This window comes from Colobus angolensis, unplaced genomic scaffold, assembly GCF_000951035.1.
Source record: "Colobus angolensis palliatus isolate OR3802 unplaced genomic scaffold, Cang.pa_1.0 Scaffold156, whole genome shotgun sequence".
NCBI classification, from domain to species: domain Eukaryota; kingdom Metazoa; phylum Chordata; class Mammalia; order Primates; family Cercopithecidae; genus Colobus; species Colobus angolensis.
In genome coordinates this window covers 2,536,717-2,560,818 of record NW_012114666.1, presented here as the reverse complement: position 1 = coordinate 2,560,818, position 24,102 = coordinate 2,536,717, and the positions used below count along the sequence as shown (strand labels likewise).

The following is a 24,102-nucleotide window of genomic DNA, read 5'->3' as shown; positions in this document are numbered from 1 at the left end:
TTCTGGTAAGCCATGGTTGTTGATGAAGTGGCACTGTGACCAGTGTATTAATGTGCTACTCCAATGAGCTTTTCCTTTGCTTGTGTGGGATTGTCTGCGGAAACGTCCCAAGTCTCACTGGTAACACTGGGGAAGTTAGTCACGTGGTAGTAACTATAGCTTGGGAGGGTGGCACAAGAACTATTTGGGAATGTCAAAGTCAGTTCAGCTCAAGACTGAGAACCAGAAGCTCCTTTGTCCCAAGAGGGCTGGCAACTGCAATTTTACTCAGTCGTGTTTTTCTCTATGTTGGCCACTTTGTTACGATAAATCCTGACATACCTGCTGTCCAGTTTCTTGCACTGAACATTGGCCGTGCAAGCAGATTTCTCTACTAGCTCTAAGTTCAGCACTTCTGCTTTTCCTTCATCACGGTCACTTTGACCGTATCTTTAGTCGATAGACAGACGGCAAATATATAAACACTATATATAACGAAGTATTAGGAGTACGCCCAACAGGAGATACCAGAAGAGGCAGGACTAGAAGAGGGCGAGACCTGCTCCTCTCTGCCCCTGCTCATTTCCAGGCTAACAATGAACAGATGGTGGAAAGAATTACACAGTACTCCACGTAGACACAGATATTTATTTGCATATTTAAAGTTTACACACATGCCATGACTCCAATGTTTTAAAAAAATAAGCCTTAACAGCTCTGAGACACACGGCCTCTTCTGTATCCCAAGCAAGTCTCTAAATGGAGGTAGAGCACATGTTCCTATTTTACACACACTCATATGGGAGATAAGTGGTTAAGGAGGACAGAAACCCAATCAGGCCTACCAGGGTGCTGGACAGACACAGAGCATTCCTAAGGGAATGCCACCAGAGAAAAAATACACGTCTGTACAAATATCTTTATTTTCATACTTAAAAAGAATCACATACTCATTCCAACAGCTTTACCAGGCATGGCCAACCCAATAAGTTACACACTCACTCAGGGACTTGGAAGGATATTGCACAGCTCCTTAACTGACCGGGTCAGGGCAAAGTGGTCACTTTCCCCACAGCCAGCCTCTGGATTTGCCTCCTGTGGGGACACCATGCCTGGCACAGGCTGACGGGGCGGCTGCCGTCGAACCTTGCCTCCAGATTATGAATCAGCATAAGTGGCACAATTCTCATGGCTACTTTCACTTCAGAGTGTCATGTTTATTGATGTGGAGCTTTCTGAATAGGGAAGTTAAGGCACACCTGCTCAGTAAAACAAATATTTCTTGTAGCATTCTAGATTGAGGGCAGCAGACAATGGTAAAATAAACTTCAGTAGCATGTTCCTGACAGGCTACACAGCAGCCCTGGCTCAAGGATTTCTCCCCCTGCATGATTCCTAAGACTGTTTGCTAGTTGGCTCTTTGTTTTGGCAATTTGATGGTTTTGATGAATTTGCTGTGATCCAGGGGTGTTCAAGTACTTCTCTGAGCATTGGCCTCTGGCTGGGATTATGCTTCAACAGTCTTGAAATGAGGTCCCTGGCTCCCTCTGTTACAAAATCAGGGAATGTGAATTCAACCTGGAGTATAACAAATGATAAAATATCACAAAGTACAGGTTAGAGAGATCAAATAGTATAGATATTCAGATCTTGGCCTGAAGTTCAGGCTGATAAGGAAAGAATTACAGCAGATGTGCTGGGTCCTTTTCAGTTGCATCTTACCCGTGATATTCTTTTATAGGTCTCTTGGTATGTGTTTGCCTCAAAAGGAGGCTTCCCAACTAAAAACTCATAGCAAAGAACTCCAAGGCTCCAGAGATCCACCTTCTCATCATGCATCCGACCTTCAATCATTTCGGGGGGCAGGTAGTCCAGGGTGCCACAGAGAGTGGTCCTCCTAAAAAGAGGGAGGCTCAGGTTGATGTGCTTCTGGTTTTATGATCACAACAGCTGCTAAAAATCATTGAAGATTCCACTAACACTGAAGACTTCCCCTGGGCCAGATCTTATGCCTTACGAAGTAGCTACTATTATAAATTCCCATAGGAAACAGATGAAGGGAGGTGTGTAAGGTCACACAGCTAGCCACCAAGCTTAACCCCAAATGTGTCCAACTCCAGAACCTCCCTGAATGATCTAGAATGTAAGAAAGTGAATGTATCACTACCATATAAAAGTTGCCATGCAGAGTTCTCTGCAAATACGATTTGGAGTTCTACATCTGCATGTGGATATTATAGATATGCTAAGAATCTTAAGAGCCTGGTCGCAATGACAAGACACTAGAAACTGTCCCGTTTTAACAGCACTGGGGTGGAGATGTATATACATACTGCCTTGTGATAGATCCTTGGTATGAGAGATGCTGAAATTTTGAGGGTGGCCTATGAAGCACTCTTGCCAAAAATATTTAACTTGGCCCGGCATGGTGGCTCACGCCTGTAATCCCAGCACTTTGGGAGGCCGAGGTGGGGGGATCATGAAGTCAGGAGATAGAGACCATCCTGGCTAACATGGTGAAACCCTGTATCTACTAAAAATACAAAAAATTAGCTGGACGTGGTGGCATGCGCCTGTAGTCCCAGCTACTTAGGAGGCTGAGGCAGGAGAATGGTATGAACCCAGGAGGCAGAGCTTGCAGTGAGCCAAGATCGCGCCACTGCACTCCAGCCTGGGCGACACAGCGAGACTCCGTTTAACCTGAATCTCTTCAGGCCCTGAGACTTCCATTCCAGTTTTCAGCAAATATGGGGAATAAAGGTCCAAGTTAAGTGGCAACACAATCAGAAAAGTCCTCTTTAAAGTGGGAGACTGGTCTGGCTTAAGACCACGGAGACAATCCGATACAAAGCATGGGCCTTGGTTGAGTTCTGATTTTACAAACCAGCTATAAGATGTCATAGACAGGCCGGGCGCCATGGCTCAAGCCTGTAATCCCAGCACTTTGGGAGGCCGAGACGGGCGGATCACGAGGTCAGGATATCGAGACCATCCTGGCTAACATGGTGAAACCCCGTCTCTACTAAAAAGTACAAAAAACTAGCTGGGCGAGGTGGTGTAGTCCCAGCTACCCGGGAGGCTGAGGCAGGAGAATGGCGTAAACCCGGGAGGCGGAGCTTGCAGTGACCTGAGATCCCGCCACCGGACTCTAGCCCGGGCGACAGAGCGAGACTCCATCTCAAAAAAAACACAAAAAACAAAAAAAACAAAAAAAAGATGTCATAGACAATAGGAGAAATTTGAACGTGGACTAAATGTTGGATACTGACAATGCTGTTACTTTTCTTAGGCATGATCATGGTTCTAAGTATATAAGAGAATATCCTTATTTAGGAAATGCATGCTATTATAGTGCTTAAGGTTGAAGCATCATGATGTTTGCAACGTATTTTCAAGTGTTCACCAAAAAAGTAGATGCAGCCAATCTGACTAAATGGGAAAAACTGCTGAACGCAGGCACTGGATAGACAGGTAGGCCATCAACTACCAATTCCGCATTTCTGTCGGTTTAGGTTTTTGTAATGAAGGTTGGAAAAAAGCTGGGGACAGCAGACACCAAACCAGAACAGTACGTGTGGTTTCGTATTGCTTTGTCACCAGCTGCTCTTCACCATAGATGCTTACGCTGTCACGGCCCTGGTGCTGCGTTCAGCCAGGCCTGGCACCCACTGAGCACACAGTCACCAATGAATTGTGATACAGGATGAAGACGCTACCACTCTGGTCATCTAAGCCTCCATCACCACCAACAGACTGAATCGGGGGCTCTCAAACTGAGGCAATAACCAGGAAATGATGATGATTAACATCTGGGATTCGGAGTGAAGTGACTATCGGTTATGTAAGTAATCTTTTCAAAAAGCAAGAAGCCATCTTTTCTATCACAATTCAACCGGCTAAAAGAGTTTAACTCTGCAATTCCATGAAGCCTATAATTCTTTATTCTGGTTTGTCTTACCAGATAACGGCTCCCACTAATGACAACCAGTTTTTTTTAAAAAAAAAGACTGCAATGGCAGATTCAGTGCATTGCTGGGAACAATTAGAAGTGCTCTGTAACAAAAGTAAAGGATTTCTCCCTCACATATAATCTATTTTAGGCTATACTTTTTTTTTTAACTAGCTTGATTTTAAAGTCATCTGGCTATAATTTGAGTCCTCCGAAGTTGACAAACCTTGATCGGTAGATGTATGTTTTAAAATGCCCCACTTCACGTGACGTTTCAAAGCTTATTTAAACTCAAATTTAAAACAGTAAAGATATTGTAGTTCATGTGGAAAGCTCTTTAAGATTCGAATTGTTTTGAGATTGACATCTCTGCTTCAGCTGTGAGAGGGGACAAGAAAGGACTATCCCTACTATTGACAGAGGCAGACCAAAGAGAATCTCTCACCACTGCCCTCCAAGCTCCACCAAACTAATTTAGTGTTTCAAGTTCCCTGATATGACCTGCAGTCTGAGCACTAGACCTTTGTCGGTGCTGTCCTCTGGAACATCTCCCCATCTCCTCATCCAGGAAGCAGCAGAGGTGAAGAGTTCCTCCCCCTCAACACATGGGCACTTCACCCCTGTCATATACTTGTCCTATCTGTTGACTCATTCATCCCCTCATTAGCCTCTAAGGACATTAAGCATCTTTAACCCTAAGCGTAGAACACTGTTAATAGCCCCAAATCACCACAGAATAAAATTTCCTTGCAAACCCTAGTTTATTATTAAGCCTAAATTACTCCAAGGGACTTCTGGGTTAGCTACCTACCCCTCTTATGGCACAAAATCTACACTAAAATATTTTATATTTGGCTCATGATTAGCTCCCAGGGCTTTGGTAAACCAAACAACTTCCACCTCTAAAGTTACATACCTGGAAGATGGAGCATGTACTGACCACCCAAAATCTGCAATTTTAAGCTCTCCAGCTGATCCAAGAAGTAAATTCTCCGGCTTAATGTCTCTGTGAATAACTCTCTTCGAATGACAGTAAGACAGGGCATTTGCCAATTCTGTTATATACTGTTAAAAAAAAATATTGAAAGCCTATGTTTTAGATTTTATATAACACAAGTTAATATTAGACATCTCTTCTGAAAGGAACACAACATAGATTTAACACAGTTTGCAGGTTTTGCCCAGACACAGTGGCTCACACCTGTAATCCCAGCATTTTGGGGGACTGAGGTGGGAGGATCACTCGAGCCCAGGAATTCAAAGCCAGCCTGGGAAACATAGCAAGACTCCACCTCTGCAAAAAAAATTTAAAAATTAGCCAAGCATGATGGTGCATGCCTGTAGTCCCAGCCACTTGGGAAGCTGAGGCGGGAGCATCGCTTGAGCCCAGGAGGTCAAAGCTGCAGTGAGCCACGATCACACTTCAGCCTGGGTGACCGAGTGAGACCCTGTCTCAAAAAGGAAAAGACAAAACAAAAAACACATTTTGCAGGTTTTAAAGCAAGCATTGTAGAAATTATACATGAGTCTACACACACACACACACACACACACACACACACACACACAATCAACTGAACCAATTTATAGTGGTTAGCATGAAGTGAAATTACCCAATGTTTAGTTATCTCTTTGCTAATACAGCTGGTGTGATGTTGAAAGACAGAAAAGACATTCAGCTAGTTAGAGTTAGCTCTTAGGTTGGTGCCATTTCAATGCAAAACAGTTATTTCTGCATCAACCTAACAGTTACACCCCCATACGGCAACAAACGGCCCCGCAGCAAGGAAGTAAGGCAGTGCCGAAGAACTGGTACGAAGTAAGGATTCAGGTGTGTAAATACTGCCTTTTTCTTTTTTAGAAAAAAAAAATTAACTTTTCAAGTATAGTCAATTCCTTTTTCTAAAACCAAGATCATTCTATGACAGAAGAATTTGTTTAAAGCCAAAAACTTACTTCAAGAATATCAGGAGAAAGAAATTATCCTGAACAATAAACAGAAACTAAAAAGCAGTTGCACTGACATATTAAATAGCATGTTAAATTTTGGATTACACTAAGTCAGCATAGAAGTACATAAGAAATCAGTCCTTTTGTTAATTTTATTTCCTTAAGTTACTATCTTTTTTTTTTTTTTAATAGAGATGGGGGTCTCGCTATGCTGACCAGGCTTGTCTCAAACTCCTGACCTCAAGTGATCCTCCCATCTCAGCCTCACAAAGTGCTAGGATTACAGACATGAGCCACTGCACCCTGCCGAGTTACTATCTTGTAAGAAAAGTTTTCCTGGCCGGGCGCCTGTAATCCCAGCACTCTGGGAAGCCAAGGCAGGTGGATCACCTGAAGTCAGGAGTTCAAGACCAGCCTGACCAACATGGTGAAACCCTGTCTCTACTAAAAATACAAAAATTAGCCGAGCGTGGTGGTGCATGCCTATAATCCCAGCTACTCGGGAGGCTGAGGCAGGAGAATTGGTTGAACCCGGGAGGTAGAGGTTGCAGTGAGCCGAGATCGTGTCATTGCACTCCAGCCTGGGCAACAAGAATGAAATTCCGTCTCAAAAAAAAAGCAAGAAAAAAGAAAAGTTTTCCAGTCCCTATCTCTAAGATTTAGCCAACAAGTCTAGTATGTATGTATATTATTTACTTATTTATTTTTAAGAGACAGGGTCTCACTCTGTCACCCACCCTGGATTGCTCCGGCATGATCAGACCTCACTGCAGCCTTGAACTCCTGGGCTTAAGCAATCCTCCTACCGAGTAGCTGGGACTACAGGTGTGTGCCACCATGCCCAGCTAATTTTTAATGTTTCTTTTTTTTTTTTTTGTAGAGACAGAGTCTCCCCATGTTGCCCAAGCTAGTCGCTAATTCCTGACTTCAAGTGATCCTCCCATCTTGGCCTCTCCAAGTGCTGAGATTACCAGTGTGAGCTACCATGCCTGGCCCAGAATTTATTTTACCATACAGATAACTGTTTGAATATTGAAAAACTATATTTAGCTCTGCCTAAAGTTTGAGTTTCCTTTCTAAAGCAATTGCTAGACAGGATTGAACATTATTTTACATCAAAAAGGTTTACTAAACAGATGAGTAAACACCAAATGTCACTGGCAGAAAAAAACACTTTTCATTCTTTCAGTCCAAAGCCAGAGATCAGAATTCAGACCACAATAAACTGAAGGCAAATACAAGAAAGCTGCTCTTCTGACTACACTGACTTTGAGTTGCTGATGCTTTAATTGCACACATTAAAGTTCAAGAGGGCAATGGACTCCACTCCTCCAGTCATTTCCAGACAAGAAGCTATTAGTTTCACGACGGCTCTCTGGCACTGCCACTCCCTCCACACCTCACATGTTGTTAGACTGCAGGTATGCATAGGTCACTGACGTGTCACTACAATTAGTTTTATTTGAATTCGTCTGAAAAGGAAAACAGGTACATGCGTATTCATTCTAACTGCAAAGGAATCTAGACAGAAATCTTTCATTTTCTTTCAAATAGCTATCTGCTTACACCACAACTCCACCTAGATTGAAGCCTTGGGTGTGAGGAGAGAAAACAGAGTAGTATCATGTGTAATTTTATACTGTTGGTATAAGGTGAATCTTTTAAAGTAGGATATCAATATCAGAAACTGAAGAAAAAGATTAACTGACCCAAAACAACAAACTCCAACCCACCGTAAGCAAGATGACAAGGAAAAAACCAAGGGTGAAATGTGAGCACCTGAGGCAGTCACTACCATTAATGAGCACAGATTTCCTTACTGAGCTGTAAGAGAAAGCTGGCCCAAAAGCTGAACTCATAAAGAAATATCAATTGCCAATTAAATAAGAAGCTGATTTGTTTAGCTAATATTTAAAAAGCAAATTAGAGATCTGTTTCTACTTAGGAGCAGCACAAACATTTAAGATTAAGTCTTTAAGGGTAAAACAGCATGTCATTGTTGCAGCGACAAGACCAAAGGGCCATATGTCCACAGTAGCGTGATTTCATCAGATACTGAAAGTAAAATTACTTCAATTTAAATGCCATGTACATCAACGCCAAAAACAAAGAAAACTAATGTCCACGCTACCCAGAGATCTCCACCAAGAAACAGAAAAAAAAAACAAAGTAACCACCATCCAACATGCTTTATCAAGCTGTCAATCTGATGAGAAACGGCCCAAATTAAGACTCTTCAACTTCTTAAAACAAGTAATTTTAATCACTTAAAAAAGGAAAAGCACAAAAAGCACAATCATGAAAGAATAAACTGACACATTTGGGCTTTTATTTAAAATACAGCCTGGGAGGCCAGGTACAGTGGCTCACGCCTGCAATCCCAGCACTCTGGGAGGCCGAGGTGGGCAAATCACCTGAGGTCAAGAGTTCGAGACCAAACTGGCCAACACGGTGAAACCCCGTCTCTACTAAAAATACAAAAATTAGCCGGGCGCGGTGGCTCAAGCCTGTAATCCCAGCACTTTGGGAGGCCGAGGCGGGTGGATCACGAGGTCAGGAGATCAAGACCATCCTGGCTAACACGGTGAAACCCCGTCTCTACTAAAAATACAAAAATTAGCCGGGCGCGGTGGCTCAAGCCTGTAATCCCAGCACTTTGGGAGGCCGAGGCGGGTGGATCACGAGGTCAGGAGATCAAGACCATCCTGGCTAACACGGTGAAACCCCGTCTCTACTAAGAAATACAAAAAACTAGCCGGGCGAGGTGGCGGCCACCTGTAGTCCCAGCTACTCGGGAGGCTGAGGCAGGAGAATGGCGTGAACCGGGGAGGCGGAGCTTGCAGTGAGCTGAGATCTGGCCACTGCACTCCAGTCTGGGCGACAGAGCGAGACTCCGCCTCACAAAAAAATAAAAAATAAAAATAAAAATACAAAAATTAGCCGGGTGTGGTGGCACACGCCTGTAATCCCAGCTACTCGGGAGGCTGAGGCAGGAGAACTGCTTGAACCCGAGAGGTAGAGGTTGCAGTGAGCTGAGAACCAAGATCATGCCACCGCCCTCCAGCCTGGATGACAGAGAAAGACTGTCTCAAAAAAAAAAAAAAAACCCAACAACCTGGGCAACATGGTGAGACCATGTCTATACAAAAAATACAAAAATTAGCTGGGCGTGGTGGCACCCACCTGCAGTCTCAACTACTAGGGAGGATCACTTGAGCTCAAGAGGTAGGGGCTGCAGTGAGCAGAGATCACACCACTGCACCCCAGCCTGGGTGACACAGTGAGACCCTTTCTCGAAAAAGTAAAACAAAAACAGCTTTGTGAAAGACACAGACAAGAGAACGAAAATACAAGGCACGCATTGGGAGAAAATACTTGCAAAACATGTGTGACAGATGACCTGCATCCAAAATATACAAAGAACTCTTAAAACTCAAAAAAGCAAAAGATTTCAACAGGTGCCTCAGAGACGATACACAGATAGCAAATAAACACATAAAAAGATGGTCAAGGCTGGGCGCGGTGGCTCACGCCTATAATCCCAGCACTTTGGGAGGCCGAGGAAAGCGGATCACAAGGTCAAGAGATCGAGACCATCCTGACCAACATGGTGAAACCCTGTCTCTCCTAAAAGTACAAAAATTAGCTGGGCATGGTGGCGCATGCCTGTAGTCCCAGTTATTCAGGAGGCTGAGGCGGGAGAATCACTTGAACCCAAGAGGCAGAGGTTGCAGTGAGCCAAAATTATGCCACTGCACTCCAGCCTGGTGACAAGTGAGACTCCATCTCAAAAAAAAAAGAGATGTTCAACATTGAATGTCATTAGGAAACTAAATCAGAACAATGAGATACCACCAAATGCCCATTAGAATGACTAAAATGCAAAACACTAGGCCAGGTATAGTGGCTCACTCCTGTAATCCCAATATTTTGGGAGGCATGAATTACTTGAGAGCAGGATTTCAAGTCCAACCTGGGCAACAAGGCAAAACCTTGTCTCTACAAAAAAAAATACAAAAATTAGCCAGGCACAGAAGCACATGCCTGTAGTCCTAGCCGCTTGGGAGGCTGAGCTGGGAGGATTGCTTGAGCCAGGGAGGTTGAGGTGAGTGATCACGCCACTGCACTCCAGTCTGAGTGACAGTGAAACCTTGTCTCAAAACAAACAAAAATCCAAAGCACTGACATCAAATGTTGGCAACTATGAGAAGCAATAGGATCTCAATTCATTGGTTCTGATACCATATTACCATTGTATAATGGTATCGGAATTGTTAACCAGCTGCCCTGTGGGAACCAACTTTATCAATTAGAGCGCTTAGATGAACTTCCTTTGGCCTTTGTCTTATAGAATCCACTCATTTCCAAAACTGCTTGGATCAACACTTTACCCTCACACCCTTTAGTAAGATGGTTTCCTACATTTGTAATGCAATGTAAAATAGAATGTAGAAATCACTTTGGAAGACTGACAGTTCCTCACAAAGCAAAATAAAGCCTTACCGTATAAGCTGACAATAGCACTCCTAGATATGTGCCCAACTAATTTGAAGACTTATGTTTCACAAAAACCTGCTTGCAAATGTTTATAGCCAAACCTTAACTGCCAAAAACCAGAAGCAGCCAAGATACCCTTCAGTGGATGAATAAACTGAGGTATTTCCATATATGGAAATAAGTGAATATGATTTCGTGATAAAAAGAAATTAACAAGCTCTCATGCCTCCAAAAATATACAGATGAATCTTCAATGCATACTGCTAAGTGCAAGAAGCCCATCTAAAAAGGCTACATACTGTTATGATTCCAATTATATGATATTCTGGAAAAGGCAATAGAGACAGTAAACAGATCAGTGGTTGCCAGAGATGGAAGGGTTGGGAGGGACGAGTAGCTGAGACACAGGATTATTTTTCAAGAGTAGTGAAACTATTCTGTATATCGTAATGGTGGATACATGGCATTGTGTATTTGTCAAAATTCATAGCACTTTACAGCAAACACACAAAAATCAATCTCAGGATATGAAAATGTAAATGATTCCATCCTGGGCAGGCAGATTGTGACAAAAGAATCTCACTGCATTACAAATGTATGAAACCATCTTACTAAAGGGTGTGAGGGTAAAGTGTTGATCCAAGCAGCTTTGGAAACCAGTGGAGTCTTTAAGACAAAGGCCAAAGGAAGTGCACATAAGTACTCTAATTGATGAAGTTGGTTCCCATGCAGCTGGTTAACAATTCCGATACCATTATACATGTATATTAGAATTGAATAATTAAGTAAAAGGATGGTGGGCAGTGAAATCCAGGTTTCTCACTTGGAGTGGGAGTTTACAGGTAAACAGGAGAAAGTTAGAATGAAACGTGGTAATGGATTCAAGTTGAAGACATCAGTATGAATTCATGGTATGCTTAATGAAGAGACAGATGGGTAAATCTATACACAGATTACTATCCACATGTATTTCCTTGCTCTGTCAGCTGAAAGCCTAGAACTAGTGACGCCACAGTAGCAATGAGTACAAGTGCCCAGATCTTGGTTTATAATAACATTCTCCAAGAAGAGGAACCAGGGCTCCTTGGAGAAATGGTTCGATTCTAGGACAGGAGCAGGAAATATACAAGATGAGGCTTTAGCATCTTGTATCAGAAAGTAAAGAAGTACAAGGCCAGGTGTGGTGGCTCACACCTGTAATCCTAGCACTTTGGGAGGCTGGGGCAGGCAGATCACCTGAGGTCAGGGGTTAGAGACCAGCCTGGGCAACATGGCGAAACCCCATCTCTACTAAAAATACAAAAATTAGCTGGGTGTGGTGGTGCATGCCTGTTAATCTTAGCTACTCAGGAGGCTGAGGCAGGAGAATCCCTTGAACCCAGGAGGCAGAGGTTGCAGTGAGCAGAGGTCGCACCACTGCACTCCAACCTGGGCAATAGAGCAAGACTCCGTCTCAAAAAGAAAAAAAGAAAAAAAGCTCCCAGTGGCCAAAGTTGTAGCGATCTGAACCACAAAATAAAGTACTGGATTATAGCTCAAAGGATAAAATAAATACCCAGGAGTCTACATCTTTAAAGAAATGATGAAATAAATAACGGCGAACAGCCTTATTCTGGCACAGAATTCCAGATAATTTATGGAAATACTCCATCCACTCTCTACTCTTTAAGTGTGGGCTATTCATAGTAACTTCCTTTGAAGAAATACAGTATGGAAAGGAGGGAAAATAGTAACTTTACAGTGGAGAAACCAGACAAACACTCTCTCAGTCAGAAGATCAAGCTGACATCCACAGTTAAAAGTCATAAGAGTTTACATCCCTGGTATGTGATAAGAATGCACTTTACCTCTGATCTCCCCTCAAAAACCCATAAGCCCAATTTAATCATGATAAAAAACTAAGAAAATCTGAACACAATGTGGACTTAACAGTTATATATCAATATTGGTTCATCAGTTGTGACAAATATACCATATTAATGCAAGATGTTAGTGGGAAAATTAGCAGGAAATTCAGTGTGGGGTATATGGGAAGTCTCTGTACTGCCTTCACAATTTCTGTAAATCTAAAACTATCCTAGCGAGGCACAGTGGTGTGCACCTGTAGTCCCAGCTACTCGGGAGGCTGAGGTGGAGAATCACTTGAGTCCAGGAGTTCTAGTCCAGCCTGGGCAACATAACAAGACCCTGTCCCTTTAAAAAAAAAAAAAGAAAAAAAAAGAAAAGTAAAAACTATTCTAAAATTAAAAATCTATTAAAGAAAATGAGGGTGACTATCTATATACATTATATACATTTCCACAGAAAACAGCTGTGCAAACTAGGCACAAAAGCAGACACAACATTCTACCTGGTTCTAGACTTTATCTGTACATATGGTACAACTAAGCTATTTTGATTTTTCCACTTCAAATATTGGATATTAAGCTATCCTTCCGTCAAGACAACACCCACTCTACTATAATGAAAGGTACACTGCTATGGAGGACAGGTATGCAGGAATCACAATTAGCCTGGACAATACATGAACACTTACAGTAGCAGTTCTCTGCTCATCAAACTTTGAAAGTTTCTGAAGTTCTCTATAGACTGTTCCAAGTGGTGCATATTCCAGAATTAGGTAGACTCTGGTAGCATCATGGAAATAACCATACAGTCTGAGAATATTAGGGTGCCTGCAACAAAGGATAAACATTCTAACACCTGGTTTGGAGCTGACAGAGGACTATGTACTGAATGTCAAACAAACTCTTCATGTAAAACCAGTGGTGCTTCCCACGAAACCACACTCCAGACTCCACTTGAGAATCTGAAACTGCAAACCCACTCCAAGAAAAATACATAGACCCGCATTTCATGTTACAAGCATTTCAAAGTATTAATGGACCTCTGGTTTAGTTAAGACTATTTCCTTCCTTTAGGCACCTTTATTCTTAGGAGGAAAATTCAGCTGAATATTAATTATCTACATACCAAAAAAAGGACATGGCCAGGCACAGTGGCTCACGCCTGTAATCCCAGCACTTTGGGAAGCCGAAGTGGGAGGATCACGAGGTCAGGACTTTGAGACCAGCCTGGCCAATATGGTGAAACCCCGTCTCTACTAAAAATACAAAAATTAGCTGGGCTTGTTGGTGCACGCCTGTAATCCTAGCTACTCAGGAGGCTGAGGCAGGAGAATCACTTTAACCTGGGAGGCAGAGGTTGCAGTGAGCTGAGATCACGCCACTGCACTCCAGCCTGGGTGACAGAGCGAGACTCCATCTCAAAAAAAAAGAAAAAAGAAAAAAAAAAGGCATTGCCACAGTAGTTTGATACCCAGACACTGTGACAGATAAAAGCAGTGATCAGTAATGGCAGTAGATGGGTGCTGAGCAGACTGGGCAGGTGCAGACTGTGGCCAGCGGGAAGCAGGCAATGGGAAGCACAGCCCATGTTAAGATGCCTGCCCCTCCCAGCCCCAGCCAGGTATTGCCAGGTAGAGACACACCAGGCCTGATGTGGCCAGACTTGAAGTATTAGCATCTGATTCAAATCTGAAAAACACTGAAAGGAAAAAAAAAAAAAGGAAAAACAAAAACCCACCAGCCCTAGTCAACCTGCAGGTGGCTGCTCGCAACCCCTGCATACTTCAGAATAAGGGGTGCCGTTCCCCTTCGTTATCCACCAAAAAGACTTGCCCATATAAACTATTCCATTAACAAAACATTAAATCCTCAAGTGATTTTTCAGGATCAGAGCACTTAAGTGCTCTTTGAAAGATGACAAATTTAATTATTTTTTGTGGTACTATGAAAAGCAGGCCCTCTAAAAAATAAATTTATACTTTAAAAAAAAAGAAAAGGAATACAATTTTATTTTAACATGAAGAGCATGGGAGAATGACAGGAGAATGATTATAACCCAGTGCAACACAGAAGCTTATCTAATCTTTTTAATAAGGGAGCGGGAGGTGAGGAACGGGGGCCATGCGTTTGAGGGCAGTGCCTCATAAGAGGGAGTGCACGGACCTGGGCAGCGGGAGGCTGACATTACAGGAGGGGGAGGGGTGCAGCATGGGTGAATATTGTTTTGAACATGAACCTGAAAACTCACCGAAGGTGGGACTGTATTTCTACTTCTCTTCTGAGCTGATGCTCCACTCCGGCTTTCTCCAGCTGAGCTTTAAATAACACTTTAAGAGCCAGAATAAACTTGCTTTGTTTTTCTCTTGCCAAATAAACATTACCAAACTTTCCTTTACCCAGAGGGCGACCAATTTCAAAGTCTTCCAAAGCCCACTGCCTCCTAGGAAGGAATTTGAACATTTTAGAATGTGAAGAAAACAAAGCTTTTCTAACAAATTCTCAATGAGTAGTAGACACATTCTATAAATAATTTTATATTCCAACTTGTACTCAATATGTATCCTCAGCAAGAACCAAGGCAACAACCACTATCAAAGAGCTGCCGCAACATGAAATCCTGATGTCCCCAGCTGCCGTTAGGTGTGAAGAGTCAGTGACAAGGAGCAGTCTCGGGTTTTAGATCTGAAGCACTCTATGGGAAAGGTCCCAAGCCCGTACTATGCTCAGAGAACAGGCCCATGACAACGCTGAAGAGCATAAAAAGGGTAAGTGACCAGAGAGGCAGGAATGCTTCTGGACCATCTGGGGGCCTGTTTCAAACTAACCACAGCCGCTCCCTCCAGTCCCAGCGGTGCTCATTCTCTCTGGGTGGAGAAGGACTCCGGTGGTGGACACAGAGCCTCTGTTACTAATGGAAGCAGGATGGAGCCCACAGGCTAGCTGGGGCATGAGGACCAGTGGATTTAGACTCTTAGCCTCTGTTAGGCCGCTAGAAGCAAAAGTCTGTGGGTTCATTCCTCGCTCCTCCTAGTATATTCTAGAGTCCAGATAGTTCAGAGACTAAGAGTAGGCTTTTAGAAAAGCCCTGGGGAAGACATTACAGCCAACCTTTATAATAAAGAACTAAAACTATCATCTGTCAAAACCCTCAGTAATGTATGAGTATACAGTTCTGCAACATATTCTATTTTTTAAAAACTTGCACTTTTATACAATAAAAAAGTACAGACACATAAACCATATGTAATGGTTACTTCTAAGGACAGAGAGGAACTTCCACACATTTCTGTAACAGATTCATACAAACTTTTTCTAAATTTGAAATGCATTTGTTGTTGTTGTTTTTTGTTTTATTTTGAGATGGAGTCTCCCTCTGTCGCCCAGGCTGGAGTGCAGTGGTGCGATCTCGGCTCATTGCAAGCTCCGCCTCCCAGGTTCACGCCATTCTCCTGCCTCAGTCTCCCGAGTAGCTGGGACAACAGGCGCCCGCCACCAGGCCCAGCTAATTTTTTGTATTTTTAGTAGAGACGGGGTTTCACCGTGTTAGCCAGGATGGTCTCGATCTCCTGACCTCATGATCCGCCCACCTCGGCCTCCCAAAGTGCTGGGATTACAGGCATGAGCCACTGCACCCGGCCTTGAAAGCCATTTTTTAAAGCACTTGAGTCCCTAGCAAAATACCTCAATATACAAAATTCCTTTTTTTTTTAAGATTGGAAATCTGGAAACATTTATATCCTCTAAATGAAAATAAAGGCCTCATTGTTTTCCCCAAGAGCTCCCACAACTAAATTTACAATGAAATGATATATTGTAGTAGAACAGTACAGAACTTTGTAAAGAAGAAAGCTTACTTTTTTGATTCTTCATTTTTCTGTTTTGATGCCAGTTCCTCCTCAGGATTATTTTCTATATGGAATAAGTTAAAAACCTGTTTTTAGAATAACGATATAGGATAAGCTAAGCTGTGAATAGAGGTGAATCAAAGAATTGGTCACCAAAATATTAATGGTATGTCAAGAATGATAAACCGGGGGTTTTTTTTTTTAAGTTTTCCTTATAGAAAAACTACACCCTGACTTCCATCATGTGAAGTCTTTACAGAACTTCTAAAGACATGCAGACGTATATATAGACAGGTCCCTCTCTGATAAATTAAAGGCAGACTATGCAGGTTCTTCTGAAGCCTCAGTTTCCAAATGAAGAACTTTTGTGGCAGAATTACCAATCTTCCCATACATGACAAGCTGCCACCTCGTCACCTTTTCTCCTTACTAGGTGGGCCAGCCAACAGTCTATACCCTACATACAAATTATCACCAACATGTAGCAAAACATAAGCCAGCCACCCTCCATTAGATTAGTTGCCAAGGGGAAATATAAAAATAAAAGCCACCAAAAAAATAAAAATTAAAAAAAAAAGCCACCAATTTGGCAAAATGCACAAGGAACAGTTATGCAGCAGAGGACTGGGGTAATTATTTCATTAGCCACAAGAACACATGGAAGATTTCCACCGCTCTGTCTCCAACATCGCAAACTCGAACAGCACATGATGGTCTGCTCAGATATTTGGATGCAGGTCCAAACTCTTCCTCCAGGTGCCCCTGTCACATGTGCACCCCTCAACCCCCAGTTCACTAACTCAGTTAATATCAATTTAATCACCATCCCTAACTCCTCTTTACTCATCTTTCAGGTACAATTTATTGCCCAATTCTAATGAGTCTGCATCGTAAATGAGCTCTCCAATTTGTGTGCACCTCTCCATCCTGGCTTGTCTTTGGATAAGTTAACTGCTTCTGAGTCTTAGCTTCCTCCTCTGTAAAACTGAGTTAATAACTGGCTACCTTCATGAAGTGGTTACAAGGATTGAATGAGATGACGCAGATGAAGCACGCACTTATCTCAGAGCCCGCAGGGAATGAGCACTTGACAGCTGGTAAATAATAGCATCTACTGTGCTCCACACACAGCAGGTTCTTGACATCTCTGACCTCAACGTCCTTCCTGTCTGGTACTCCTAAATCCAGTGTTCTACTCCAATTTATTCAGTACTTCCACAGTCAACTTTTTTTTTTTTTTTTTTTTTGAAATGGAGTTTTGTTCTTGTTGTCCAGGCTTGAGTGCAATGGCGTGATTTCGGCTCACCACAACCTCTGCCTCCCAGGTTCAAGAGATTCTCCTGCCTCAGCCTCCCGAGTAGCTGGGATTACAGGCGTGCACCACCACACCTAGCTAATTTTTTGGGGTTTCTCCATGTTGGTCAGATTGGTCTCTAACTCCTGACCTCAGGTGATCCACCTGCCTCAGTCTCCCAAAGTGCTGGGATTACAGGTGTGAGCCACCACACCCGGCCTTCCACAGTAAACTTTCTAAAAGGCAAAGTTCCCTTCTAAGTTCAAAAAACCTTCAGTAGCTTCCAAATGCCCTAGTGATGAGGCCCCATTCCTTACCATGGCCAGCAATGCCCATGGTGACCTCACCGTAGCCTGCCTCAGTTCATCCACTTCTCTGGATTTCCCCCACACTTTAGATCTCAGTCCCTCAAGTCACTTACTGCAAGCACCCTACACCCACTAACAAGCAATCAAAAGGACACCAATTGGTGCTGTGTCCTCCCTGGGTGCCCCACTCTTCCAAGAGAGTGAGAATCAGGTCTCTATTTTTAGCACAGATCTGGCCCATGGGCAGACACTGTTACTTCAACTCAGACATCATATTTTCTCCCCATCCTCAACAGATATAAGAGCTAAGGTTCCAAACAGTAACTGCAAGTATATACACTTGCTTTTTTAGCAACAACGACAAAGAATGACTATCCAATGAGTCTCAAAAGCTAGTTTACCAGGTGCCGATGGCAGGGGCTGCTTGCTCTTTGGGGTATGACTCAGTGGCCTGGAGACAGGATGAGGTACACTGGTTGCCTGCAATTGCTTCTGCTTCTGATTCTGAACCAGTTTGTGACTGGAAACAAGCTTTTGTGCTTGCAAAGGAACACGCTGGGAAGAATTTGAAGGACACAGGACCCGCTGAGCCTGGCCACTATTTGCAGGTAATGGATTCTGACAAGGAAATTGCTGAGTCACGAGAACACGTTTTGGACCTCCAACTGGAGCTGCAGGCTAGAATGGAAGAGAAAATAAACTTTCTGGTATTCGTGAACGCAAAAGATGAATATTTTGAGAATTTCACAAAGTTTGTTCTCTAGTATAGCAAAATAATGAATGTCACAGATAAGAGATGGAAGGGGAAAAGGTATTTTAATCAGTACTTCCAGAGGATAGTTAGTATGTGGCTAAGAATACCCGAATGATACTTTCTACCCCCTCCAACTCCTCACCCCTAAAAATCATGCTTTATTAACAAATATCCATTAATGAAGGAGACAAACACTTCCTAAAATTTCTCAATAATTTGAAAATAGACACTAAATTGTTATTTGGCAAAAAGCTATGATACAAAAACTTTATGCCAAAATCTCAGTTCCATTGAAATTTCTTTGATAATATACATTTAAGAAAAAGACCAAAAAAAAAATCTGTCAAAACGTTCAACGTTGGTTATCTTCATGAAGTTTTGGAAGAGTCTAAGTTTTCATATGGCCAAGATTTTCCACAATAAGCTTATTACTATACTATTAATTAACCAATGTTTCATTTTCCAAGTACTGACAAAATGGACTTGAGCAAAAAACTGTGACAAAGAGGAAACAAATGTAGGCACTTCAAAAAGTTATTACTAAAATGTGTTATTATTTTTGAGATGGAATCTTGCTCTGTCACGCAGGCTGGAGAGCAGTGGCATGATCTCAGCTCACTGCAACCTCCGCCTCCCAGGTTCAAGCAATTCTCTGCCTCAGCCTCACGAGTAGCTGGGACTACAGGCACACACCACCACCCCTAGCTAATTTTTGGTATTTTCAGTAGAGACAGGGTTTCACCATCTTGGCCAAGACGGTCTTGAACTCCTGACCTTGTGATCCACTTGCCTTGGTATCCCAAAGTGCTGGGATTACAGGCGTGAGCCACCGCACCCAGCCTTGAAATGTATTATTTATACGCCTGTGAGTACTGTATTACAAGCTTAAATAGTTAAGTTAACTCTAACACCCTCAGCTAATCAAACTAAAAGGGGTAGGAGGGATGAGATTTCCTTCAGCTTCAACAGCTCATTGTAAGTGAGGGGCAAGTGCTAGAAATGAAAGCCTAAAAGTCTATCCCCAGCTCAATGGTATGAATGCTCTACAAAGACAGGGTGTTAAGACTTCCAAATACAAAGTCAGTTACTCCTGAAATTAGTACACCATCCACAACATAGTAGGCATTCAGACAAAGACAAATCTAAAGAAACATTTTAAATGTAGAGCAATTTTTTAAATAGCCGTTATCATAGGAACTGAGAATCAAATACAGAAATTCAAGGTAGCCTTTTCTAATTATTTTATATTTATGGCCAATTTTAAAAGTTTTGGACTCCTGCTGGATGCATTACTACTATGATCTTGCATACAATAGAGGGATATGGAAACTTAAGCAGCCAATTGTAAGACAAAGCAGAACAAAAAAGCTACCCTAAGAATCAACAAAATGTTACTGAACATAAGAAAAGTGACTAATTTATATCCAGAAGCACAGTAAGGGATCTAAATTTATAATCCAAAGTAAAGGCGGAAAGAATTCCCAACAAGACCAACCTCCATGTGGGTTTATAAATGTGAATGAGATTACAGATTATTCAATTTACCTTAACAGGCCCTGAAATGCAGTTTTCTTTAGATCGGTCCATGATGCCTGAAAAGAAAAAGAAGAACCTTTGATTTGAACAAAGCCACCTGCTTAAAGTTCTGCTGCTTGATAGGCAGCGTTACAGTTCCCTGATCAAAAGGCCCCCACAACACACAGGATTTTACACTTTTTGTCCAAATGAAGCTAATGAGGGAGGGACAGACATGTGCTTTCCCCGCAAGGCCAACCTCCCTGTGGGCACTGCATCCCATCCTCCCTCACGGAGTCTTCACTCCTGACGGTCTTGCGGCTCCATCATCTCTCTTCTAACAGATCACTTCCATCCCTGTGCAGACTGCTGGCATACCTGCTACCTCAAAAATGTCCTCTTTAGGCCGGGCATGGTGACTCACACCTGTAATCCCAGCACTTTCGGAGGCCGAGGTGGGCGGATCACCTGATGTCAGGAGTTTGAGACCAGCCTGGCCAACATGGTGAAACCCCGTCTCTGCTAAAAATACAAAAATTAGCTGGGCGTGGTGGCAGGCGCCTGTAATCCCAGCTACTTGGGAGGCTGAGGCAGGAGAATCGCTTGAACCCAGGAGGCAGAGGTTGCAGTGAGCCGAGATCATGCCATTGCACTCCAGCCTGGGGGACAAGAGCGAGACTTTGTCTCAAAAAAATAAAATAAAATAAAATAAAACAAAATTAGTCCTCTTTATTCTATTATCGTTGCTAACCATAACCCCCTCCTCTCCAACAGCAAAGCTCCAGAAGAACCGTCCACACTTGCCACCTCTACTCCTCCTCTCCCCTCCCCTGAGCCCATCCCCACCCGGCTTTTTTGTCTCCACCACATTGTCAGGCTCATGGCTGACACCTACAGTTGCCAAACCCAAGGGTCAATTCCACCTTCCTCGTACTTGCATCCTCAGCAGAATCCGACAAGGTTGATCACATCTTACACCTTTTTCTTCACTTCACTTCCAGGTTTATCTACCACCTAGTCGTCCTATCTTTCCCTCCTTGCTGGGTCAGTCTCATTGTTGCCTGATCAAGGGTCTGGGGTGACTCAAGAATGAGTCCCTGGACCCTCCACTTCTCCATCTACACCTTCACAGGAATCCATATCACCCAGTGCCTCAGCTCTAAATGCCTTCATGAGGACCACTTAAAGTGCATCTTCTGCCCTAATCTCTCCTTGGACTGTCAGACTTGGATATCCAAGGATTTGCCCAAGATCTCCCAGAAATGTCTGCCAAGCACCTCAATCCTAACATATCCAAAACCGAACCGCCTCCCTTCTCCACTTCTCACCTCCCTGTTCATGGGTGTGCCCTGAGCTCAAGCCTAGAACGACTTCTCCATCTCCAATTACTCCCTAGCCGAGTACATCCAGTCTCTTTGCTTTCAATACCATCTACAGGGTGAGGACTCCCAAATATTCATTCTTCAGCCCAGACCTCTCCTCTGAACTCCTGATCTACATTTTCTACTTTCTATGCAACATCTGCACCTGATTATCTGAGAGGCATCTCCATTTTAACATGTCCCAAACAGAAGTCCTAATCCCTCCACGCTCTCACCTCCCCAAATCTAGTCTCTAGATATCCTCATCCCAGTAGATGGCAAATCCATCCTGCCAGTTGCTCAGGCCAAAAGCCTTGGCATAATAACCCTTTAAGAAGTTCTCTCTCTCTCAAACCCCTCATCTAATCCACGAGCATATTCTGTAGGCTCTGCCTTCGAGATCACTGCTCACCACCTCTACTACTACCACCTGGTCAAACCATAATTCTCCTTTGAATTTTTTGCAGCGGCCTCTCAATGGCCTCTCGACTTCCAACCTTACCCCGTTGTAGTCCATTCTCAACATTGAGGCCAACAATCTCATTAACAAGTCAGATGTGTTGGTCCTTGGTTCAGAAGACCCCCATGGCTCCCCAACTCAATCAAAACAATGCAAACTCCTAACCTGCATAGACAGGCCTATTGAAGTCTCACAGAACATGGACCCTAACTGCCTCTCTGACTTCATCTCTTCTTATCGACTGTGCACCAGCCACACAAGGCTCCTTTCTTTCCTCAAACAAGTCCCCTGCCATAGGCATTTGCACTTCTTGCTCCCTTTATTAGGCTTTTCCCCCAGGTCTGTAGTTCAGTCTTTCTTTTCACTGAAGTTTCTCTTTTTTTTGGAATGGAGTTTTGCTCTTGTTGCCCAGGTTGGAGTGCAGTGGCGCAATCTCGGCTCACCCGCAACCTCCACCTCCCGGGTTCAAGCAATTCTCCTGCCTCAGCCTCCGGAGTAGCTGGGATTACGGGCATGCGCCACCACGCCCAGCTAATTTTGTATTTTTAGTAGAGACGGGGTTTCTCCATGTTGGTTGGGCTGGTCTGGAACTGCCCACCTCAGGTGATCCACCCGTCTCGGCCTCCCAAAATGCTGGGATTACAGGCATGAGCTACCATGCCCAGCCTTCACTGAAGTTTCTTATCAAATGTCCCCGCACTCCAGCCTGGGCAACGGAGTGAGACCCTGTCTCAAAAAAAAATTAAAATTACCCTTTTACAATTAAGCAAATAACTCCATGATGAAGCCAGGCCCAGATTACAGGCGGGAGCCCTTATAAAAAACAGTGGGTAAGTGAAAGTTAATAAACAACAGCAAGGAAATGCACACTTGTGTTAATCAAACATTTAATTTCACACATGCTCTAATGCTTTACTTCCCTTACAATTACAAGTAGCAGTCTAACGAGATCACAGAGGCCTAACAACATTTATTTAACATTCTTCTGACAGAAGCTACAGGCATTTGCTCCAATTTATTCTACTTTTCTTTCTAGGGAAATTGAATAACAAGCAGAATGGAATAAGATTCTAATCCAGAATTCTGGAGACAACGCCAGTAAGACTGCCCTTCAGGTGACTCTAATCTGCAACCAGATGACTTTCACAACATCTATTCAGTTCAAACCAGAAATCCTACCACTCTGAATAGAAAAGCTGTTAGGCTAATAGCACAGGAGGTTTATACGGGTTTATTCCTTCCTCCTTCAGACCTGTGCATGTCTGCAGAGATGAAGGGAAGGACGAACTGAGTAGGTTGCTAAAAAACGTTTAATTCAAGGGACAAGGAAGGTTAAGGAAGAGGAAGAGACATTACGAGAGTTAAGGGCAGTGGCTACGTCTACCTCAGCCGGATGGATCTTAGAAATGGAGACTCTGAGGCCCAACCCCAGGTCTAAGAAAACAGATTCCGCATTTTAACATCCCCAGACGATTTGCATGCACCGGTCTGCATCCCTAGTTCTCAATGAAATCAAAGAATCATCTGGTGAGTTTGCTAATAACTAGACACCTGGGTCCTATCCCTCAGAGATTCTGATTTTCCGGGCTCTCGGTGGAGCTATATTTTTAACAAGCTCTCCAAGTTATCCCGATATACTCCAAGGTCTACGGTCTGAGAAGTACGGACCGGGAAGGCCTCTGCAAGGAGGTTCTCATTCATCAATTCACCCACTCATCCAGCCAGGACAGGGGCCTTCCTAGGCTATTCTATCTAAAGCGGCCCCCGTTAAACCGCACTCCTGCTTTTCCTTTATAACACCCACCCCAGTTGCAAGTTCTCCGTACGCTTACCGTCTGACTCCCTACCCACTAGAACGTGAACTCCAACACAGCACAAACCTTCTGTGCTTTTCTTACCCAGGTGATCTCCGAGGACAAAATCCAATCTGAAGCCCACCCGCAACTCCCGCGCGTGTCAACACCACTCAACAAATCCCTTCTACCTCTAGCTGTAATAAGTAACAAGCAGTGTCTTACAGGGCGCCTCGGTGCCCAGGAGCGGATGCAAAGGCACTGGGCGGGCACAGGGTAGCGCCAAGGACACCCAGGGACGGAGGAACCGAGAGGGGACTTGACGCTCCGCCACTCCGGCCGGCCGCCCCTTGTCCCCGCCGCCCTCGTCGCCACTGAGATATCCCCCACGGTCTACCCACCCGTCGGCTCCCACCTGCGACCCAAGCACCCGAGTCTTCCAGGAGCTCAGCCGTTAGAATTCAAAGGTTCTTCTTTTTAAATAGGAGTTAAACCCTCTAGCCGGAAAGCCGATTGGCCTGCGCTCGAGCGAGGCTGCCTTGTGATTGGT

At 43.6% G+C, this 24,102-nt stretch overlaps 1 protein-coding gene across 4 annotated transcripts; it reads right to left on the bottom strand.

Moving 5' to 3' along the window:
- Positions 1-613: 613 nt before the first annotated feature.
- AURKA (aurora kinase A) lies at positions 614-24,096 on the bottom strand. Of its 4 annotated transcripts, XM_011936705.1 has the most exons (10): positions 23,968-24,030; positions 20,500-20,597; positions 19,969-20,015; positions 18,071-18,347; positions 16,077-16,131; positions 14,471-14,662; positions 12,912-13,050; positions 4,845-4,993; positions 1,702-1,876; positions 614-1,557 (listed from the first exon to the last, which is right to left on the bottom strand). In XM_011936705.1, the coding sequence occupies exons 2-10, from the start codon at positions 20,579-20,581 to the stop codon at positions 1,375-1,377; spliced, it is 1,299 nt and encodes a 432-aa protein (XP_011792095.1). In that variant the 5' UTR covers positions 20,582-20,597; positions 23,968-24,030; the 3' UTR covers positions 614-1,374. The 4 variants fall into 4 exon arrangements, with proteins under 4 accessions (XP_011792095.1, XP_011792097.1, XP_011792098.1 ...); XM_011936707.1 differs by lacking the exon at positions 20,500-20,597 and having other exon boundaries at positions 23,968-24,096; XM_011936708.1 differs by lacking the exon at positions 20,500-20,597 and having other exon boundaries at positions 23,744-24,095.
- Positions 24,097-24,102: the final 6 nt, after the last annotated feature.

Bases quoted from the DNA above. Each gene is read 5' to 3' on its own strand.
- AURKA (XM_011936705.1), bottom strand. From the start codon at position 20,581: ATGATCTCGGCTCACTGCAACCTCTGCCTCCTGGGTTCAAGCGATTCT. The intron at 18,348-19,968 runs GTAAATTGAATA...CTTCCATTCTAG, and splicing joins GCATTTCAGGGCCTGTTAAG to CCTGCAGCTCCAGTTGGAGG. The intron at 4,994-12,911 runs GTAAGTGTTCAT...TTTTTTTAACAG, and splicing joins ATGAGCAGAGAACTGCTACT to TATATAACAGAATTGGCAAA.